Source organism: Molossus molossus, unplaced genomic scaffold, assembly GCF_014108415.1.
Source record: "Molossus molossus isolate mMolMol1 unplaced genomic scaffold, mMolMol1.p scaffold_m16_p_11, whole genome shotgun sequence".
NCBI lineage: Eukaryota > Metazoa > Chordata > Mammalia > Chiroptera > Molossidae > Molossus > Molossus molossus.
Window position 1 is genome coordinate 80,801,518 of NW_023425346.1, and position 20,595 is coordinate 80,822,112.

Sequence of the window (20,595 nt, forward strand, 5' to 3'; positions counted from 1 at the left end):
CTTCCTCTCCTCTCACGGGCCAGCTGCAGCCTCATTAGAGGACGGCCTGACTGTGCAGCGAAATCGAAGTCAGCAGCAAACCCAAGGACGCCCTTTGGGGACGGGACTTGGCACTGAGCAACTTAGGGCCGTCCCCGCACACTTTGTTGTTTCTCGTGCATTCTTCTGAGCCCACATGAAAATCCAGCAGCAGGCTGGTTGCCAGGCAGCAGAAACTCGTGGTGACCTGAATAATGAGTCGACACCAGTTCGCTGTGACTTGAAAGCTGCCCATTTGAAGGAGCCCTTTTCAGCATCTTGCTTTCCTTTTCTGTTTCCATGCATAATTTTTAACGTGGTCGAAGTGGGGGAGCACTTTCTCAGCTACGGTAATGAAAGGTAGAAATGGCTTGAGAATCGAGAAAAACAGAGTAGGTGGTGATGAAGATGACGATGTAGGCAGGGGCATGGAGGGGAGCCCGAGTTTGTGGGATCCTTCCCACCCCAGGGGCTGTGGATGGGGCTGCCAGTGCATATGCTGTGTGGCACATCCTTGTCTAAGCTCCTCCAATACTGTGGCACTTCTGGTGTCCCGAGAGGCATCAACGAGCCCTGCACCTTAGCAGAAAGGATCCCTAAGACTAGAGGGAGCAATGGTTAAGATCTGGGAAGGTGGGTGGGCTCTAAAAGATTTTCCAAGAAAATTGCTTTCATTTTTCTGCCGCTTCTGAAGAGGCATCTGTGAACCCCAATCAGAGAGGAGTTCTGGTGTCGGCTGCAGGAGTGGGTGAGCACCAATTCAGAAGTAGAAGTTGTTGCCTCGGTTCAGTCTTTTAATCACAAACGTTCATTAAATGCCTTCTCTGTGCAGACCTGGGGATAGAAACCAAGACGAGAGCAAGTTCTTCTGCTTGAGGAGCCCAGGTCTCACAGAGGAGGCCTGAAAATATAAATAAGCTCTGTCTGCATCTTGAGCAGACATGCACCCACAGAGTAGGACCAACGATGTATGGGGAAGGCAGCAGCATGGCCATGGCCCCCACTGGGCAGCCCCTGGATAGAGATGCGCCCTTCTGGCCACCGGCACTTGATGTAAGCAGCTAGGGAGGCATTTTCATAGGTTAAGCACACATCATTTTTCAGAAGTAAAGATCATGTCTGGTTTTGGCAAGCTCAAAAGCTCCTACTCCCATTCTGGGCCAGGTTCTCATCTGATGTAAATCTTTGGGAGAATCAAGTTGTAGTACTGTTTTGCATCAAGTGGGACTCCAGCCAGTCTTTCCCCAGAGTTACCCTGGGCTTAAATCTACTACATCGTCTCCATGGCAACCAGAGGCTGGCCAGCAAATGTGGTTGCCTTCTAAATCCTCTGCTAGCTTCTCTTCCCTCCTCTGTCTTTTCCATAATTAAGAATGACCTCCCTCCCTTTGCTCTCCCTCACTCTCGCTCTCACACACCCACTGTCATTTTGTGCCCACATTTGTGTTGCAACATCCTTCCAGTCAGATTCTAATGTCCTCTACACCGTTTTAAAAAATGAATCGTTAGTCATTGCTTGACAGTGGTAATTGACCTGTTTAGACAAGACCAGGCTGATGTCAATGGGCATGGAAGCCTTGGCAATCCAAAGTGGAATTTACCTTCAAGTCTAGCCAGCCTAATTAATACACTGTTTTGAAATGCTGGCCAGCCAGACCAAATACAGTATTTGCACCCATTCGGGGAATTAGCTTTATGGAACCCCAGTAGTCATTTCAACATCATTTACGTGTGTGTGTGTGTGTGTGTGTGTGTATGTGTTACCACTTCTATGTATTATAGGTAATTGTGGTGTGACATAAAGAAGAAAAGAGCTTTCTGATAATATAGATCTTGGTTGAATCTCATATTACTTGCTACATAACCACTGTGGGTTTAACCTCTCTGAGCCTCTATTTCCTCATCTGTAAAATGGGTCTGATAGTACCTACCTCGAAGGTTGTGAATAGAAGTGCTTGCCACGAACTAAACACTCAGTGCCAGCCTATTCCCTTGCCCCCTTCCCTGTCCTCTCCAAAGCATGTGTGTGTTTCCTTTTTTTTTTAATTTTAATTAATTTTTTGATTAGTCTGCATGCTCTCAGCCTAGCAACACTCTTCTGTGTCTCTCCACCAGGGGGCACCCTCCTACCAGGGACCGAGCCCACAGTGGACACGGTGCCCGTGCAGCCCATCCCAGCCTACTGGTATTACGTAATGGCCGCCGGGGGCGCTGTGCTGGTGCTGGTCTCCGTCGCGCTGGCCCTGGTGCTCCACTACCACCGGTTCCGCTATGCGGCCAAGAAGACCGATCACTCCATCACCTACAAAACCTCCCACTACACCAACGGGGCCCCTCTGGCGGTGGAGCCTACACTAACCATTAAGCTAGAGCAAGACCGCAGCTCGCACTGCTGAGGGCCGAAGCAAGGACAGCACCCAAAACAAACAAGAAAGACTGCAAACACGTTGCCTCGATTTTGCACTTTTTTCTCCTCGCCTAATCTCTGTGTGAACTCTCAGACTTCTCTCTCTCTCTCTCTCTCTCTCTCTCTCTCTCTCTCTCTCTCTCCCCAAACCCCTGTGCACTCTCACCCATCCTGACCATTTTTCTTGAGTTATTTTTTTTTCCCTTTTGTTGATCCCGAACCACCAAACCAACCAACCAACCCCTGTTGCATCTTGGAAAATGAGAAGAGATACACACCCTAAGCACTTCACAGCTCAAGGCTCAGCTGGTTTTCTTCCAGAGACTGGTTCCCATGCCTTATGCACACCCCTCTCGGGGGCAGCCTGCCAGGAGACTGGAGGGGACCCTGGATCTATGTTTGTACATAGTATACATTTTGTGTGTGTGAGGAGCTCTGTGTGTGTGTGGGTGTGAGACTGTTTCATTGTCGGGGGGAGTGTGTGGGTGTGTTCAGAGAGGGCCCCCCCTTTAACTCTTGTGTTACTTCTCCGGGGGTACATTTTACAAGAAAATAATATTCTGTACTAGTTTTGTTTACTTGGAGAAGAGATTGAAACTTTTTGTTGCCTTACCCAGCTCTCTGGCTGGCTTTCTGTTGGCTGCCATTGTCATCTCCAGGTACCTAAAAAACTAGAGGCCACATGGACTGAAGTGTGGCCCCTCCCGTCCCTATCCCAGTCCCCATCTACCTGACCCAGGAGGAAGGTTCCCCCACGCACTGAGACGTGACCCCTGTCGTGTCTCCCGGCGTCTTTGAAGTGACGCGATGACAGCCATTGGGTGCGAGTGGAACCATCTCTATTTCCAGCCCTGAAGCAGATGTCTCATGTTGCCTTATAAAAGAGAAGCTCATAATGAATGTTTCGCTTGTATCAGTGAAGTCCGATCTTGGAGTAAGTCATAGAGAATGACGGAACTGGGAATGATGTAGGTGACGCAGTAGCTTGTTTAAGTGGAGAGCAGGAGGAGATGGGGGAGAGAAGGGAGGAGAAGGAGGGACTGAAATGGTCTTTTAAGTCTCCTCACCCGAGGGAAATCATTGTGCCCAACTTTAAAGGGAGCTGAGTAAGACGGTCACGAACCGTATTCCTTGGTATTATGTTGGTCATTGTAATAGCGTTTGTAAAACATGGTGGGGAAGGAGTCATTTGCTTTCCTTTCATGGTGTTACTGTGTGCCTGAACCTATAGCCACGAAAATGTAAGGCTGACCACATGACTTATTTGAATATTAAGAGAGAATAAAGAATAATCGTTTTTTAAATGTACCAATGTGCTACCCCTTAAAGCATCTGTAGCATCGGCAAGTACCCCTCATAGGCTGACCTGGCCTTCCCAGATGCTGCTTGGCCAGGAGAAGGGATAATGAAGATAAACCCGTTGCCGCCCATTGTCCTCTCTAAGCAACACGGGGAAAGGGATGTTGGAGATAAATGGCCTAATGATATTGTACAAAGGATAGATTCAATAATGAAGTCAATTTCATTGATAGAAAATGAGTATTTTAACGAGATTCTCAGTGTACTGGGGCTCCGCCTCGGGGGTGTTTATTTCTTACCTTCTCCAAAGGTGGTTGCCAGGTACCTTCTGAGAAAAAAAAATACTAATGATTGATTTTTTTATTTTTATTTTTGGCTGCTTGGGAGAGAGAGACGTCCAGCATTCTTTCAGAACCTCCACACCGGTCCCTCCAGCACACACTCCTTCTGCATCTGGTTTGTTTCATTCTCCTGAAAGAACGGTGCTCTCCCACTCTTATTCTATTTCAAAGAGCGACTGTCTCAACCACAGCAGCCCTGCCAAGAAAAGAAAAGATTAAAGGCTAGAGTGTGAGCCACCTTGAGATTTCAAGAAGAATCCTAGCCCAGCTGAAGGTTGGAGAGAGAAGTGGGGAGAGGGAGGAGGGGCAGGATACCATGTGATGACTTCCATGCCAGTCACTAAGGGCTTTTATCTCAGGTGTCCACATCCAGTTGTGCATTTGGGGACAGGTATTCCCTTGAAATGATTAGCACCCCTGTAGGCACCCCATGGAGGCATGGTGTCAGGAAATGACACCTGGAAAATCCAGCCAGTGTAGCAACTATCTGAGTTACCGTATACCCCTGAGGATTTCCCTTCTTTAAAAGAAGATGACAACAACTTTGTGAATTTGCTGTATCTTTATCTGATGCCCCGTGTGGCATCATCTTTATGTACATGCCATAGTTGAGAATGTGAGGCTGCTCCAATCTTTGTGAATCCCATGATGCACTTCAGCTAGGGATGTCATCCCATCCCCCTTCTCTCTTCTCCTCTCTCTTCTCTTTCTTGGCCCCCGCAACATTCATAGTATTATCCTGGTACTATGTTAAAAGGGCAGCTCTTCTATAAAATCATGCCTTGCAGCTTTAAAAAGCAGAATTCCGTATTTCATAGAGGGAGGGAAGGGTCACCCTCTTCTAAGAAAAATAGACTGGACAGGTGACTGCATGTCTGCATGTGTTTAGAGTTGCTTCTCAGAAGATAAAGAGATCATAGCAACTAATAAAATATAAATGAATGAATGAATGAATGAATGAATTGAAGGTCTAGCTCGGGCTGCTACAGTTTTTGCCTTAGTAGAGGTTTCATATCAACAGACCCAGGAAAGAAAAGATCATATCATTGCCATTAACAAAACAGGATGCTTAAAATAAAGTAAAATTGTCTTTTCCCTTACCCCACATTTTTTGGATTAAAGCCAGAATAGGATAGGAAATTCAATAATATTTCTGAGGTTGATACCCCATCTTTAAAAAGACCCTGTCTTGAAAATGAAACTAGCAGGCAAGCAAACACCTAAATAATCGAAAATTACCAAAGAAAAACAACAGCAAGAAAACGTAAACATTTTAACTTCCTATTCTTATCCCCTCTTCCTATAACTGTGACAACTCTTGCATTGCTCAGTTGCCTGTGTGTCAAAATAACTTGTGGACATTGGAAATTATTTGAAAATGTATTGTGCGGAATGTAATAAAATGATAATATTTTTTTATACAAACATCTGGGTTTTTTTCTCCCTCCCTTTGCCCGTGAGAACAAAGTTGAAATGTAGGCTTTGAACAAATTGGTGTTTTCAAAGCTTACAGATTGTCTTCTGGGCTGCAGGGCGTTTCTGTGGGAGGTAGGTGGGTTTCTCCTTGAGGCTGAGTGCCAGCTTGTCTTTCTTTTATTTTTATTACTGCTTGTTAGGAGTTTTATCCAATTTGTGCAGCTGAGCCAACTTTTATGATTGGTGTGGGATTTTGCAAAAGTTGCTAAGTGCTAAATTGTTCAGTGAGATTTCCACAAAATTTCTCTTGATGGCAAACCCCTGGAGACCGGACTCCGCTTTCAAGGGTCCCCAAGGGGAATGGGACCGGTGAAGCCGAATCCTGTACTCGGCTCTACGGAGACAGATAACTTCCTTTGGAGAAGAGGAGGCAACGCCTTGGCCCTCGCCTTCCTAGCTATTACTTCCAAAGGCACGTGGATCCCCAATCTGTGAACACTTTCGCAGACAAGCCGGGAACTTGTAGCATGTTCGAGGCTCAGAGATATTCCAGACTTCATTCTGGAGCAAGTAATGGAGAGAATGATCTGGTTATGTGGGCCTGGCCCCTCCGGGCGGAACAGCTTATGAAAGGAACATTCCATGAAAGCTTTGGGGGGGGGGGTGGACTTGGGGAAACATACGCAAAAAGCCAGGTCTTGTTGACAGGTATTTTTCTTTGGTTCTCCTCTTTGGGCTGTTAGTGATTAGTGATATAAATATTTCTATCATAGGGGGAGTAGGGGAAAACACATCTAGGAACTGCAACCTCCCAGCTGTTCAATGTTTCTAGAACGTGGTCAAGAAGAGGCTTCACCGCCCCCTGTTCATGGAGCGTTCCAGAGACCCAGAGACCCAGTTCCACCGAGTCATTCTTATTCTCTCTCTAAACCTAGCTCCAGGAAAAAGTGCTTTTACAGCCGTACCCCCCTCCTCCCCCAGTGGTGCTAGAAGGAAACAGGCTTCTGGTTTCAGATCTCATAGGAAGCTCTGTCCGTGCAGATGGCTCAGCACAGTTCTCGCTGTCTGTCCTGCGCAGGGGAGTGGGGTAGAATGTCCACCATGAGCCTCGTGTGTCCCCCTCACAATGAGCACAGTAACCATTTTGTCTAAACAACATTTGACTTTCCTTAGAGCCGTTTGTTCCCATTAGTGAGGGACAAAACGAAAGCATCTCAAAGGTGTTTCTCTCAGGCAAAGACACAGGCTCAGTCAACTCTTCCTGAGCTGGCCCGGGACCAGACGTGCCAGGTCAAATGAAAGCGGCCATCGTTTATACCGTTAGTGTTGCTGTTCCTGGAGCCGCCTTGTTCCTCACTGCGGTCTCGTCCCCAGGCTTATTCTGGAGGCACGTTCTCTGCCCCCAGAGGGCAGAGACCCTTAGGACTCCAGCCTCAGACACTGTTATCACTGTGGTATCTCAGACTGAGCTCAAGCAGAAATGTTACAGAAATTGTGTTCCATGGATCATAAATACCAGATGCCAGGGCCCCGTGCGGTCTGTTTGGGCTCCCACCTGGCCCTGGATGATGGGTTAAATGTGTGTCCTTGCTGTCGAGGCAGGACTTTGCCCTCCTAGCCCGGGCAGCGCAGCCCAGCCCCTCTGCCGCAGCCCTGACTGTGGGCCCCGCGCCTCCTCGCTGACTCTGCAGTCGTTTTGCACAGACATCGTGCCCTTTCTGTACTCGTGGATGATGTGTCTGCGTTGTGCACAACTCCCCTGAGCCCATCTGCAGATCTGTCCGTGCGGCACAGCGCTGGGGTTGTCACAGCTGCGGCCTGCCTCATCCGCTTCAGTGACGGCCCACGGAAAACACAAAACCAATCCAGCCAGGGAAACCGAGAGCAGAGGGGAACGGACTCCAGCGGAGGCCCCTCGCCCGGCGGGGAGAAGCGTCGCCGTGGGGAAGACAGTAAAGGCGAGGCAGAGTGTAGGAATGAATGAAGCCTGGCATAGAGCAGGCGCACCGGGTGTGTCTGGAGGTGAGATGTCATCAGAAACCTGCACCCTCAGCAGGCAGCAGCCACAGGCCTCGGCCAGAGCACATTGGTGCTAACCGTGTGGAGTTCTGTTTGGCCCCAACACTCAGCACTGAAGGGACACGAGGTTTGGAGGACCACCAAAGCGCGTAACCCCTTAGCATGATGGCTCAGTGGAGAATCGAGGTACTTCGGACAAAACAGCAGAAACTACTCTTGCCCAGTCCCAGTGCGTAGGCAGGACACCCAGAATCATTCTCCTCCCTTCTGGGTAATTATGCTTGGGCTTTTTGGTCACTGACATTCAAGAGTTCAAAAAAACTAAAGTCCCATGGGCTTTGGACCACGGAATAGGAAAGGCCATTTGCGGAGTCAGCATCAGACTTGCTCGTGGCCGGCCTGGGTGCTGAGTGGGAAACACCTTTTCTTGGCAGCTTTTGACCAGAATGGTTATTGACCACAAAGGAGGTGGTTGGGGGATATTTTAGGCTAGTAACAGGCTGGTTTCTTTTTTTATGAGTTATACACAACTGCATCGTCAAAAAATACAAATAATATAAAAAAAGCACAAGTCCATCTTATTGTTAACTCCCCCACTCTCCTCCCCGGAGGCAGGAACGAGAGATGGTTGGAGGTATCTCCAGGCTTTATTTTGTACCTTTACAAGACATCTGTGTTCATGTCCAAGTTCTGTGGTTTGGTTTGGTTCTGTGCAAATGGTATCATAGCGTTTGCTCTTGTTGTTGGACGACATGCTTCCTTTTATTTGACAAAGGCTCAAGGATACGTCAGTACAGACGGACAGATTTACCCCACCCTTTAGCTGTTGTACAGCATTCCATATCGTGTGAAGTACTGTGGTTTATGAAGTGCTTTCCTACTGGGAGCATTCAGGGTGTGTCTAGTTTTCTTCTTCTTTTTTCTATTATAAACAATATTGCCATGAACACCCTTGAAGCCCCTTCTTTGTGCGCGTTTTTTTCTGTGATGGGATGTCTGGGTCAGATGGTGGGCCTGTTTTCATGTCAATACATGCTTCAGATGGCTGGGGTTTTCCTTTCCAATGAACCTGGCCCCATTTGAGAAGACAAGGACGTCGTGGACATGCTAGAGGACGTCCCCGGTCACATTTGCACAAGCCACATAATCTCTGTGACTGTCTCCATTTCTCTAAGCAGGGTGTTTGCAAGAGAAGACTTTGGGCCGTTTTAGTCGAAGAGAATATTAATCCCAGGGACTTTTTTAAAAAACCTCTAGTATGTGGAGAATGTGGGCCTGGCTGTGAGGGGCAGCTGTGGTCCAGGAGTTAATTCTATCCCTGGGTTCAGCAGGCAGAGAGCCCTGTTCTCCATGATTAATGAGTTTCACTTGGTTTCCTCAAAGAATGACTGTGCTGTGCCTCGCTGTTATTTATTTATGTTTTCTACTAAAAAATTCATGTAAAACCATCCTTTAAGGTCAGTGCACAGCACTGTGCTGCAGACTAGTTCCAGCGGCCACAAGTAGGTCCATATGCCAGCTGAGATGCTCCGATCCTGGGGCTGAAAGGCAGTGTCCAGCTTCCTTCTGAGAAGGTTCCGGTCCAACGTGACCCCGAGAAAGGCACCAGGCAACAAGGCTTTTGTAGTAGGAGGTGTTTATGTGCAGGCAGAGCTGCTAGCCCCAGCGGCTCCGTAAGGAGTGGCAAATGGAAAAGAAAACAAGGGATCGGTTAGTTCGAAACATCATTTTTTCCAAGAGCACTACCCTGTGTCTACTGTGCGCTAAGACAATGGGTTATGAAAATGCGACGTTGACTCGGAGCATAATGGATAGTTTCTATGGCCATATATGGGCCCTGTGGGTTTTCTATGACCTGCCAAACATCCGGGACTGCTGACTCTTGGGGCTTCGGTAGATAACTCTGGATGGCTCAGGAAAAAAGGCAGCATGGGCTCGAGGTGTGGGTAAGCTACAGACATGTCAGCACACACACCCAAGCCTTGTTTTGCCTTCTGTGTATAATTGTACAGAATTGAACTCTTTTAGTATCATTAACCAACATAGCCCAAAGCGAAGGCTCTGATCCAGAGCTGGGATGACAGGATGCCACGTCTTGGCCTTCGACCGCAGCAATTTTTCTTAGGCAGCAGGACTCATTAACAGGATGCCTGGACTAGAGTTCTCTGTACCTCGTTAGAGAGCAGCCAGCTCCCTTAATGACGGGAGTACAGAGAATGCTTTGAGCCAGAGGTGGCTTTGACCGGAGTCCTGTTCTCAGCCAGCCTGCTGGTTGGAGACTTTATTTTAGTACAGTCAGTTAAAGAACCGTTTTGTCCCTCTGTGATTCCCTACTGCCACCAAGGAGCTGGGAAGGGGGCACAAGGGCCTCAGGGCCCGTGTTGGCGAACCCATTGCTTCTCTAGGGCAGTTTCCACAGCTGGTCCTGAGGTAGGAAGACAGTCATTAGGACCTAGATGGGGGGTGATGTGGGAGCATCAGTGGAGACCCGGGAGGGCCTCCGCCGAATGTAGAGCAAGAGTGCGGGCTCAGTCAGTGCGTCCATGAGAAGCCCTGGGCCCACGCCGTGATGGCCCATCTGCTCCACGGCCCCCGACAGGGCCTGCGTTCCCTCCGCGTTCCCCAGGAGGACCTGTCCCAGGTGCCTTCGTGCCAGGTGTTCATCTTCAGCCTGCGCCTTCTTCTCTGTTGGTGTCCCCTGTTCCTCTCTGACCCCCTCATGCTTTCTCTGCCTTCCCGCCACCACAGCTTCTCCCAGAGAAACATGGCTCAGACTCCTTCACACAAAGGCTTACTTGGCTAGTGCCTCCAACTAGTTGCATTCTAAGAGGAGACCAAACCTAAAGCCAGAGGAATTATGCTCTTATGTTGTAATTTTATAAATGTACGTAATTACATTGGCCAACAACAAGCTTCGGGGGGATCACCTTGTGACTGTGAATTCACCTGGTGAATGTCTTTCACTCCTGTGCTCAGAAGAGCTGCTCGGCTTCTAAGTACAACCAGCGCCCTCTCCCGGTGAGATGCACGTGAAAGAGTCTGTTCAAGAGCCTGTCGAATGTGAGGGCCAGTCTTTAGGAAGGCGTCCTTTTTCTCGTATCTACTCAGGGTGAGGGGGAATGTCTCTGATTCTTCAAAGACCTGGAGTCAAGAAGAGGTCCCAGGACTGTCGTCCTCCATCTGCGCGGCTGGGTATTTGCAGCCTGCACAGTTGGGAAGACGCTCTTCACACTAACCGTTTCTCTGGCTGCGCTTTTCTGCTTCTGTGCCATTGTCGGGGCTCAGCGGAGCCATTCTGGCCTCGTCTGCTCAGCTGCCTCCACACTTGAAAATATTACCAGGTCATTTCACAGCCTTCGCGTTACAGTTGCTATCGTCAATATTTTTTAGTGTTTCCTCCTGGTTATTCAACTGAAATTAATAGAAAATAATGGTTAAATTCAAGTTCAGTTTCTTCCAACATCTCAAATAAAGCCCCTCTTTCCTGTTCAGAGTGAAACCATTGGAAAACTCCAAAAATGATTTCTTTTCCGTGACTTGCCATAGATTGGGTCATAGCCTAGGAGATAGTAACTCATGACGAAGGACCATCCGGTGGTGTTTCTAAACTCAAGCCAAAGCCAGCAAGGGATGAACGGCTCTCAAGTAGCCTGACTCTGCGGAGGAGCTTTGGCAAAGTTTAGATTAACATCTGAACTTTCGGCTCCTTGTAGCCACTGGGGATAAGCAAACTGAATTAGGGAAGCTGGGTGTAGTGGGGAGGGGGTGGGCCTTTAACCAGTAATAAATTAAACACTTTGTAGGGCCACGATACATCGCCCGGGCCTTCACTACTTCTCATTTATTTTGGTCCGAGTGTTGTATCTCCTCTGGAATCAAAACAGGATGGTTGAGAGTATTTTCTGAAGGCTACTCCCATCCACACAGTCCAGGGATTCAGCTGCCTCAGGGACTTCGGGGACTTGGAATCAAATTCAGTAAGGGCTCGAAGTGGCCAACAGCTTATCCCAAACAAATCATAGTTCCAAAACAAGGTGTTGAAAGTGTGGCTTGCTCTCGGTCCCACTGTTGATTTGTTCAATGATTTATTGCCTCTTTCTACCCTCCTTCCCCAATTTTTTTCCTCTTTAATATAGAAGCGATGACACCTGGTACCTGTGAAAATGAATGGTTTCAATGATTTTCTGTGTGGAAGAGTCTTTTTGATCCCTGCTTTAAAGGCTGCTTGCAGTCTGGTGTTTTCTGGGGGTGTTAAGGCTGGCTGCCCGTGACGGCGCATCAGCCGGCCTCAGTTAAGGCGGAGGCTGGAAACTTGGGCACATTTACCCACTTCATCAGTTCCCGGATTGCCAGTCGGCAGGACCGGTTCCTAAAGCCTAACGAACAAGTGTTGCAAACATAGAACCTCATGGCTTCTCTTTCCATACACACCTTAAGGTCAGTGCTTTGGGGAGCAGCCACTTCCAGGAGAGGACAGACCCGGGGTGAAGACGGGGCAGTGAGCGGTATGCAGTGTGGCCATGGGCCTTTTCTGTAGAGGTTGCCTTGACTTTTTCAACCGGCAGCCCTCTTCAGAAGGGCCCTCAGCGTGCGTATTTTCTGCCCAGAAAGACGACGGCATCCCAGAGCAGGGAAGGTCAGCGGCTCCTCCGCAGAGGAGCAGACAGAGATGTCAGTGACCAGCCCAGGCTCCCACCGCTGAAGCGGTGGCAGGACTCAGGCCGTCTGTTCCCAGGCGGTGCTCCTGGTTCAGAGCTCCTCCAGATGCCTGTGGCTCCCCTCAGGCACAGAGTGGACAGCCCTTAGGGTGTCCCTACTACACGTTCTGGGCAGCGAACCTGGCCTCGGCTCCAACCAAGCCTCTTAATCCACTGCTCAGAGTTGGCATGGCAGAGACTCTTCTGGAGAACCAGGTATGTCGGTGTCCTGAAATGACCAGTGTCAGGGACAGACTGCCTTAAATCACGTATTTAAAAGGAGCCGGTGGTGTGGGGCAGACTTGCAGCTCTCCTAGCAACCCTGTGGAGCTCCTTTATGGTGCAGAAGGCACACAGGACAATGTCAGTGCCAGCACACTCACAGTGGACCCCAGCGGAGCTGCTGCAAGCGGAGGTCGCAGCTTCTCTGTAACAGAAAAAGAAACTAACCCCAAAGGATCTCAATTTAAGAGGAAAAAGAAGAAAATGAGGGAGAAAGAAGATAAATAAAGAGTGTGTGTGTGTGTGTGTGTGTGTGTGTGTGTGTGTGAAGGGGGAGAGGGAAGACAGGACTGTGAGAGAAAGCATTCCTGTTTGAGACCTAAATCACACTCAGTGGGGAATTTCCCCGTGCAGGCGGAGTGTCTGGGGTGTTTCCTCTGCACAGTATGTGTGGTCTTATGCCACCAGGCAGCGTTCCAGACCCCTTGGGGGAAAACATCTCCTTCGACTAGGTTCACCGTTCGTGCCATAGAATTGTGATCTACTGATAAGGACACTAGAGAACGTATGACTCTTCGGGGGGGGGGGGGGAGCACGTTCCTGAAACAGTCCAGTGGATGCTTTAATCATTCTTGCTCTGAAAACTCAGGATAATGGGAGATAGATGAGACCCTGAATCACTTATCACTGTGTACCTAGCCCACCTCTGGAGGATGCTACAGGAAGGGACTCCTGCGGAAATCAGGACTTTCAGTCTGAGGTTTAATGTCAATATGAAAATGACCCTATTTTGTCTAGTTGGGTTTTTGTTTGTTGTTGTAAGTAGGTTACTCTGCTCACTTGGCTACTCCAGCTGTTAAACTCTGTTCTGGTCACTCGGGACCGTCTCCTCTTTGTGCTGGTCTGCAGCAGCTGGCGACAGGAGAGGGGCACAGACCTGACTCTGGGGCAGGGAAGTACAGGGCGGAAGGCCTGTGGCCGGCAAGGCAATCCCTTTGAATTTCTCATAATAAAAATGAGTTCAGCCCTGGCCGGTTTGGCTCAGCGGTTGGAGCATCAGCCTGCGGTCCAGAGAGACCCGGGTTCGGTTCCTGCTAAGGTCACGTACCTCAGTTGCAGTTTGTCACCGGCCCTGGTTGGTCGTGCAGGTGGCAGCCACTCGATGTGTCCCTTTCACGTCGAGATGTTTCTCTCTCTCTCTCTCTTCCTCTCCCTCCCTCCCAGGCTTCTTTCCTGGCCATGGCCTCACCTCTGCCCACGCCCACCTTGGGCTCCAGCAGCACATGGAGTCCCCTCCACAGCGTCCACTGTCCTGAGTGCTGCTTTGGCGTGGACGAGTCTCTGCTTCCAACCACACTGAACGGCCTTGATTATAGACACCTGGTCCCATACATCTTCATTTCCCAAAGTCCTCGATGTGGTCCCTGGGCCCCTAGTAAACCCTCTTAATAAGTGACGATTGGCTAGTTGATTAATGAAGAACAATTTAAATAAGCCTTCCCTCTCTGAGTAATGCCTGTCATGGAAACCGTGAAGCCCCAGATTTCAGATCACTACATCTTCACTTTGGTGAGAGGTCTTCATTAGTTGCCATCAAAGTGGTGAGCCATTGATGCAGGCAAACAGCTGGAGGGTGCGTGTCCAGTCTACTAGATCCAAGACGGGGCAGACCTTCCTTTCTGTTAGAATGGGGTAATGATAATGCGGTGGCAATTGTAGTGTCCTGCCCACACCAGAGACCTTGAGAGCAGACCAGGGGAGCAGGTGCTCTCCTCTGGCCCTAATACAGTACTGAGTCAGAATGCAGGCTTTGCGATCACACTGACTTGCGATTGCACCCACACAGGGGCCCAAAAGGAAATAGGGTCATGTGAGCACAAAGGTTGAGAGTGGAAGTCATGTGGGCGGATAGATCCATCCCTGATCTGTGTTCTCCTAAAGGTGTGGCCCATTCCGCTCTTCCTCATCCACCTCACACTTATAACCACACTCAGCCACTAAAACAGAGTCCTGGCTTGAGTTCCTAGCTCATTACTTTCCCCTCCTCCAAACCCTTCCTTTTCCTGCTAGAACTACAGGACCCCAGTGGAAGAACCACCCTCCTTGCTGCCACCATCCTGAGCAGACAGGCTGAGGTTTACCCACCAGGCTCAACAGAAAAGGAAGGTGCCCATGACGGGCAAAGAGGAATTTGAGAAAGAAAGCTCTTAATCAAACACAGATATCAAGAATATTAGCAAAGGGAGTAGAGAAAAGTGCTATCGAATTAAATTGCTTTTGTACAAATGTTCCCTTTATTTGGGTTTTCCCCAGTGTGCCATTCTTTAAGCCTTGGTGAACAGATGCGCGTTTGAAAATGTTGATTAACTTATCCTTTTTTCAACCCCTTCCCACTCACCCACACCGCTGGGAGCAGCCAAAAGCCAAGGCAAGCCTCTAATGTGTTCTTCTTCACCTTAAGTAGCCCTTGATTCTCCAGGTGCAGAAATATCAGCCACATCCAGGCAATCAATTTCATAGACCAATTTCCTTTGTCCAATTACTTAGAAATGGACCAATTCTTAGGAGGTCATCTCATCCAGGCCTCTGCCTCCAGAGTCAAGAGGCTGTGATCTCCTGGGACAAAATGTCTTATAGTTATTACCACCCCTTTACCCTTTATTTTATTTATTTATTTTAATTTTAAAGATTCATGCCACATCTGCCCCTTTCCAGCCTTTCATCAAGTGTCCTAAGAGTTCTTCCCTGAGGGTGTGAGATAGAGCAAGATGGCAGTCTGGCCTCCAAGAATTTGTCACATCCTTGGCAAAGACCAAATACCTAAAAGCAAGAACAGAATTTGGCCCCAAACTCACTGGCAGGAGCCCCACAGTTTTTGTTCTAGGCTGATTCATAGTCTTATCCAGTGTTCTGCATCTTTGAACCGTGAAGGTGTTAAGACCTATGAGCATCCCATCAAAATAATTAATTGTTGGAAATGTGATGGCTTTCTTCCATGTTTGTTTTTTTCACAAAGTTAAAAAAAATTTCCTGGTTGACTTTCACCAGCTTGGTGTGATGCGATGTCTGTGGCAGGCACCACGTGCCTCTGGTTGAGTCAGGTTCCCGTCTTTCTTCCAAGGAAACGGTCTGCGTTGCAGGGGCTGGAGAATGGCGCGGGGGATGGACACCGAGGTGGGGAGCTGGCATGGCCCGCGAGAGCCAGTTGCTGTGCTGTAGACATGCCAGGAGTAGGCTGGATTTATGGAAGATCGGTGCCACCTGGCATCGATCCTTCCAAGTGGGGTTTTGGCACGTTGTTTTGTACATCCCTTCTGAGCGACCAAGAGGATGAGAATGTGCTCACTGCCAGGAATGAGGAAGACTTCTATCATGAGTACAACCGCTGCCTCCAGGAAAAGACGGAATGTTACACGTGGCCGTGTTGGACCGATCCTCAGTTCGGGTCATGGTCAAGTAGATCTTCCCTGAGATGTGCCGATGAAGGAGACGTTCAGGCTGCTCTGAAGTTCTTGTTTTCCTTTTGTTTGATGCTTTAGCTGTTTGGGATTTGGGTTTTGTTTTAAGCCTTAATTTTGGGGTAACAATTTATAGTGCTGACTTCAAGGTTGTCCACCTGACTTCGGGTCAAATAAAGTCCCCAAGGGCCACATACATTTATTTGGTGCCATTTTGCTGACAGCTAGGACAAGCATAAATGACTTATGATTGGAAATGATAAGACCCTGCTCTTCATCATGTATTTGATTCTCTTTTTTAATGTTTTACCATTTTATACAGGTACTTTGTATTGGCTCTGATTTCTATAAGAAGGGCAGCATAATGAGTAGAGAAACCTGTATTACCCACCCTCCCCAAAAATTATGATAAAAAAAGAGAACAAGATAGTGATAAAACTGGAGAAAATTCAGAGTAAATTAACTTACCTCTGTTCAAGCCTGGGCTAGTCAGATTGGATGCCCACGTTTGATCTGTTCTGCACTGAAGAAAACCAATAGGAAAATAGGCAAGGGAGGAAAGCTGCGACATATTAGCACAGATTTGTGAAGGAGAATAGTCATTATGACATTCTTTCCAATTCTACGTCTACATTAAAACGTAACGATGAAACGTGACTTCTTTAAATTATCATACATTTATTTGAAATGCAGAGAACAAAGACTCTTGTACTTCATGTCCAGTCAGATGCGTGCTTATAAGAAGGGGCAGCTTACTATAAAGAAACAACACAGTAACGGCAACTGAGGATGGCATACAATGTCATTGAATTTGCCTTAGACACAACTCAGCCCTATCTTGGTAATGAATGACAATCATAATGACACACGTGAGGATTTACTTGGCACTGAAGACCTTTCTTATAGTTTCTATTCTTCTGGTTACTGGAAGCAAAGACAAATCATTTGAAGGGGAAGGCTCCAGTGATATGCCTATTAAGGGATCTAGAAGCAGATGGGATGCTTAAGCTGCCCACCATTCTGGGGAGTCATTCTCCAAAAGGTTGTCTCTCTGCCTTGTAGCCATGGTGATAGAACTTGTTATAACTTGATTTGTCTGTTTTCTTTTTCATCACAGTGGACATCCCAGAAATACATGGGAGAGAAGGCTATGAAGATGAAATCGATGGTGAGTATTGCTATGATTTAGCAGATAATCATGAAATTCAAGTGTGGTTATAAAGATGTCAACAAAAAATAATGCCCAGGGGATTAGAGGGCCAGAATCCACCGATTGCTCTGTCAAGGTCAAATTTAGAGTGTAGGAAGTTTATTGAGTTCCCTCTGCCGAATCTGAAACAGGTCCCCTACTTTGGGCTATTTCACCATAGGTGGGCTCCAAATCTGGGTGAGTCCTTCAGAAGTGAAGGCCCGGCTCCTCCACACCAGTCACTGCCCACTAACTTTCTCCCGAAAAGGGCCTGAGTGAATGAGCGTGAACGGGAACCTTCTCCCGGCCTGGCTTGTAGGAACCCTTCTCACACTATCCGAGACTCCAAGTTGGGGCTTGCTGTAAGATGTATGTTTCTTTCTCACGCTGCCCATCTCGTATTTTCGTATTTATTCCAAGCTCTGTGTTCCCACTTCAAACACACCTACTTCAAGAGGCTGAAGCAAGAGTCCTGACCTGAGGGCCACTGAGCAAACACGGAGATGCAATCTCTTCCCTCGACGCAGAGCAGCGCAGGTCTCTCTGGGCTCCTCTGAGTGCCGGAGCTGAACTCCAAGAGAGATTACTGAGGTTTCCCTCAAAGCACAGCTTTTAGACCAAGATTGATGCATTTAAGAAGAGCAGTTTATAGAGCAGCTGCTTTTAACCCGACCTTAATCAAACACTTCAAGTGTAGTTATAGAAACAGAGTGACTAATCCAAACAGCACCTTGTTAACTGAACGCAGACTCTCCCTGGAAAAGCCAGTCGACCGCTCCTTTTATGGGCACAGCGGAGCAGCTGGCCTCCGGAGCGGCCGCAGGGCACCAGGCAGCTGAGCCCCGTGCCGGTGGAGGAGAGACGAGGGGCGGGGGCCTGGCCTTGGGGCCTTGCGCGAGTTACCCAGTCACCTGATTTCTGAAAACCTGAAAATATATATCAATATATATCACCCTGCTTTCCTCACAGAATGTTAGGAAATCCCACAAAATGAGCCATGGATGTCTTCATGCCTTGGCTACACTGTAGACATATAGTCGTTGGCTGGGGCTGCCTAACAAAGTCGCGCAAACTGGGTGGCATAAACAACAGAATTGTACTCCTCATTCTGGAGGCTGAAGCCCAGGATCAAGGTGTCAACAGGGTTGGTTCCTTCTGAGGGTGTGAGGGAAAAGTCTGTTACGAGCCTTTCTGTTTGGCTTGCAGATGGCCATCTCTGTATCCGTATGGCGTTCTGCCATCTGTGACTTCTCCAAGTTTCCCCTTTTTATAAGCACACCAGTCACATTGAATCAGGGCCCATCCTCGTTTAACTCGATCACCTCTGCAAAGCTCCGATCTCCAAATAAGGTCACGTTCTGAGGTCCTGGGGCTGAATGCTTCTGGGGAGGGGACGTAATTCAACCCATTAGTAAGGTTAGATGTATGTCAAATGAGGTCTGTTGGCTCGAAAAAATATCTGCTACTTGGATGGGCAGGAACGCTAAACTGAGAAACTTCGTGTGAGAATAGTCTCAGCCTGGCCTTGGATTTGACCTGAAGCAGATGGAGGTAAGGGGTGAGGGGGCAAAGAAAGAAGGTGCCCGGACACAGGGCCCCCCTGGCACTGCCTGAGTGCCCTGGAAGTTCTGTTATAATATGTGTTTACTTAACATGGGTCAAATTAAGACTCAAATACTTAGACTATACTTACTATGTGCTGGACACCAAGCACTTTATACGTAGTCATTCAATTCAGCCCAGTGAGGTAGACTTTATTAATACCCCCACTTTACAGACGAGGGAACTGAGGCAGAGAGGTGAAACAACCTGTCTAAAGCTGCACAGCTAGGATGTGGCAGGGCTGGGCGTTTGAGCCAAGCTGTGTAAGGTGTGTGCCCTGAAGAACTGCCCTGGGCTGGGGCAGCTCAGTGACTTCGCCCTGAAGGAAGCATCACCTGCCCTCTCTCGTGTGCTTTATGCCATAGATGAGTACGAAGTGGACTGGAGCAATTCTTCTTCCTCGACCTCGGGGTCCAGCGCCCCTTCGGCCGACAAAGAAAAGAGCTGGCTCTACACGCTGGATCCCATCCTCATCACCATCATCGCCATGAGCTCGCTGGGCGTCCTCCTGGGGGCCACGTGCGCCGGGCTCCTGCTCTACTGCACCTGCTCCTACTCGGGCCTGAGCTCCCGCAGCTGCACCACGCTGGAGAACTACAACTTCGAGCTGTACGACGGCCTCAAGCACAAGGTCAAGATGAACCACCAGAAGTGCTGCTCCGAGGCATGACGGATTGCGCCCGAATCACACCTGACGTTTCATTCCAGCAAGAGGAGCTAGTGAAGATTACATTTTTTCCCGTTGGAAACTGAATGCCATAATCTCGATCGAACCGATCCGGAATACCAAGGTGTGGAGAGGACAGACACGCACGTCGGGGGAGGAGGGGAGATGCAGCTGCGTGCGGGCGGCCGGGTCATTGCTGGGACAACGACCAGAGCTCATCTCTTTGGGGTCATGGTTCTATTGCGTTTGTGAGTTTGTTATTACTATTATTATTTTCTTTCTTTGGTCTGTGAGCATCTCGAAGAGGCAGAGAATGACTTTTCCAGTATAGAAGCAGAGAGGTGATGCTTATTCTCCGCTTTGTTTTTCTAATCGACATTTGAAAAGCAAAGGGTCTTTCAGACTTTCCATCTTTAGGGAAAAAAAAAAAAAAGTCCCGCGTATCCGTCCTCAGCCTCCTGCCCGGGGTGCGCGGTGGTGCAGGCTCCGCCAGCCACCTGCCAGCTGCCGTGTCCAGTCCTAGCGTTTAAGTAGGATGTTGTTGCCTTTAACTTTTTTTATCCAGGGGAAAATTGCCATTTTGGGGTCAGCATGAACAGCTCTTTCTTATATGCGATTTAAACAAACCAGAAAGAAAACTTCACACTACAAAATCCGTGGAAGCTCCTCCCTGGTAGAAGCGGACGAGCCTTAACGTGCTTTGTGAACAGGAGCCATTCAGACCAGAATTTATGGCCGGGAGGCTACTTCGCGGGGCCTCCAGTGGTGGTTCTGCTTTTTCTTTTCCCTCCTCCTTGTTCTTCTGAGACATGTACACATACACACACCTGCACACACCTGCACATGTGTCTCTAAGCCCCAGGAAACAGCCTCATTTGCTATTCTCAGAGCGGTGGTGGGGAAATCTAGGCTATTACTCTGTCTTCTCTGCTAGTGCGGTGTAACTGGTGACCACTGGAGGAAAGGACGACAGTGGACAGGGGAGAGAAGTCCGGCCTCTGATCATGTGATGGCAAAGGCTGCAGACTGCAGAGAATCGTGGTGAGGTAGTCCCTCCAAGAGTAAGCTTTGACTTCTCCTTGGGGTGATGACCACCACCTCAGCCTTTTGGAGGCAGAGCTAGGAGGGAGAGGTGTCTCACCAGAAGTCTGCAAGCAACTGTGAACCAAAACATTGACAACACTGCTTGAACCCCAGAGAGACCGATGTTCTCACACACACACACACACACACACCAATTTCTATGTTTTTTATTAAGTG

At 48.6% G+C, this 20,595-nt stretch overlaps 1 protein-coding gene across 3 annotated transcripts in view; it reads left to right on the forward strand.

Annotated features, from left to right (window-relative positions):
- Nucleotides 1-19,738, forward strand: part of NRP2 (neuropilin 2) — a 109,024-nt gene extending 89,286 nt beyond the window's left edge. Inside the window, exons 16-17 of one of the 3 annotated variants that reach the window (XM_036254302.1) lie at nt 16,995-17,045; nt 19,034-19,738. In XM_036254302.1, the coding sequence (XP_036110195.1) occupies nt 16,995-17,045; nt 19,034-19,338 (356 nt within the window). In that variant the 3' untranslated portion in view covers nt 19,339-19,738. Of the gene's footprint in view, nt 1-2,133; nt 2,531-16,994; nt 17,046-19,033 lie in introns of those variants that run through there. The other 2 variants (XM_036254304.1, XM_036254303.1) reach the window with 2 other exon arrangements.
- The last annotated feature ends 857 nt before the right edge of the window (nt 19,739-20,595 follow it).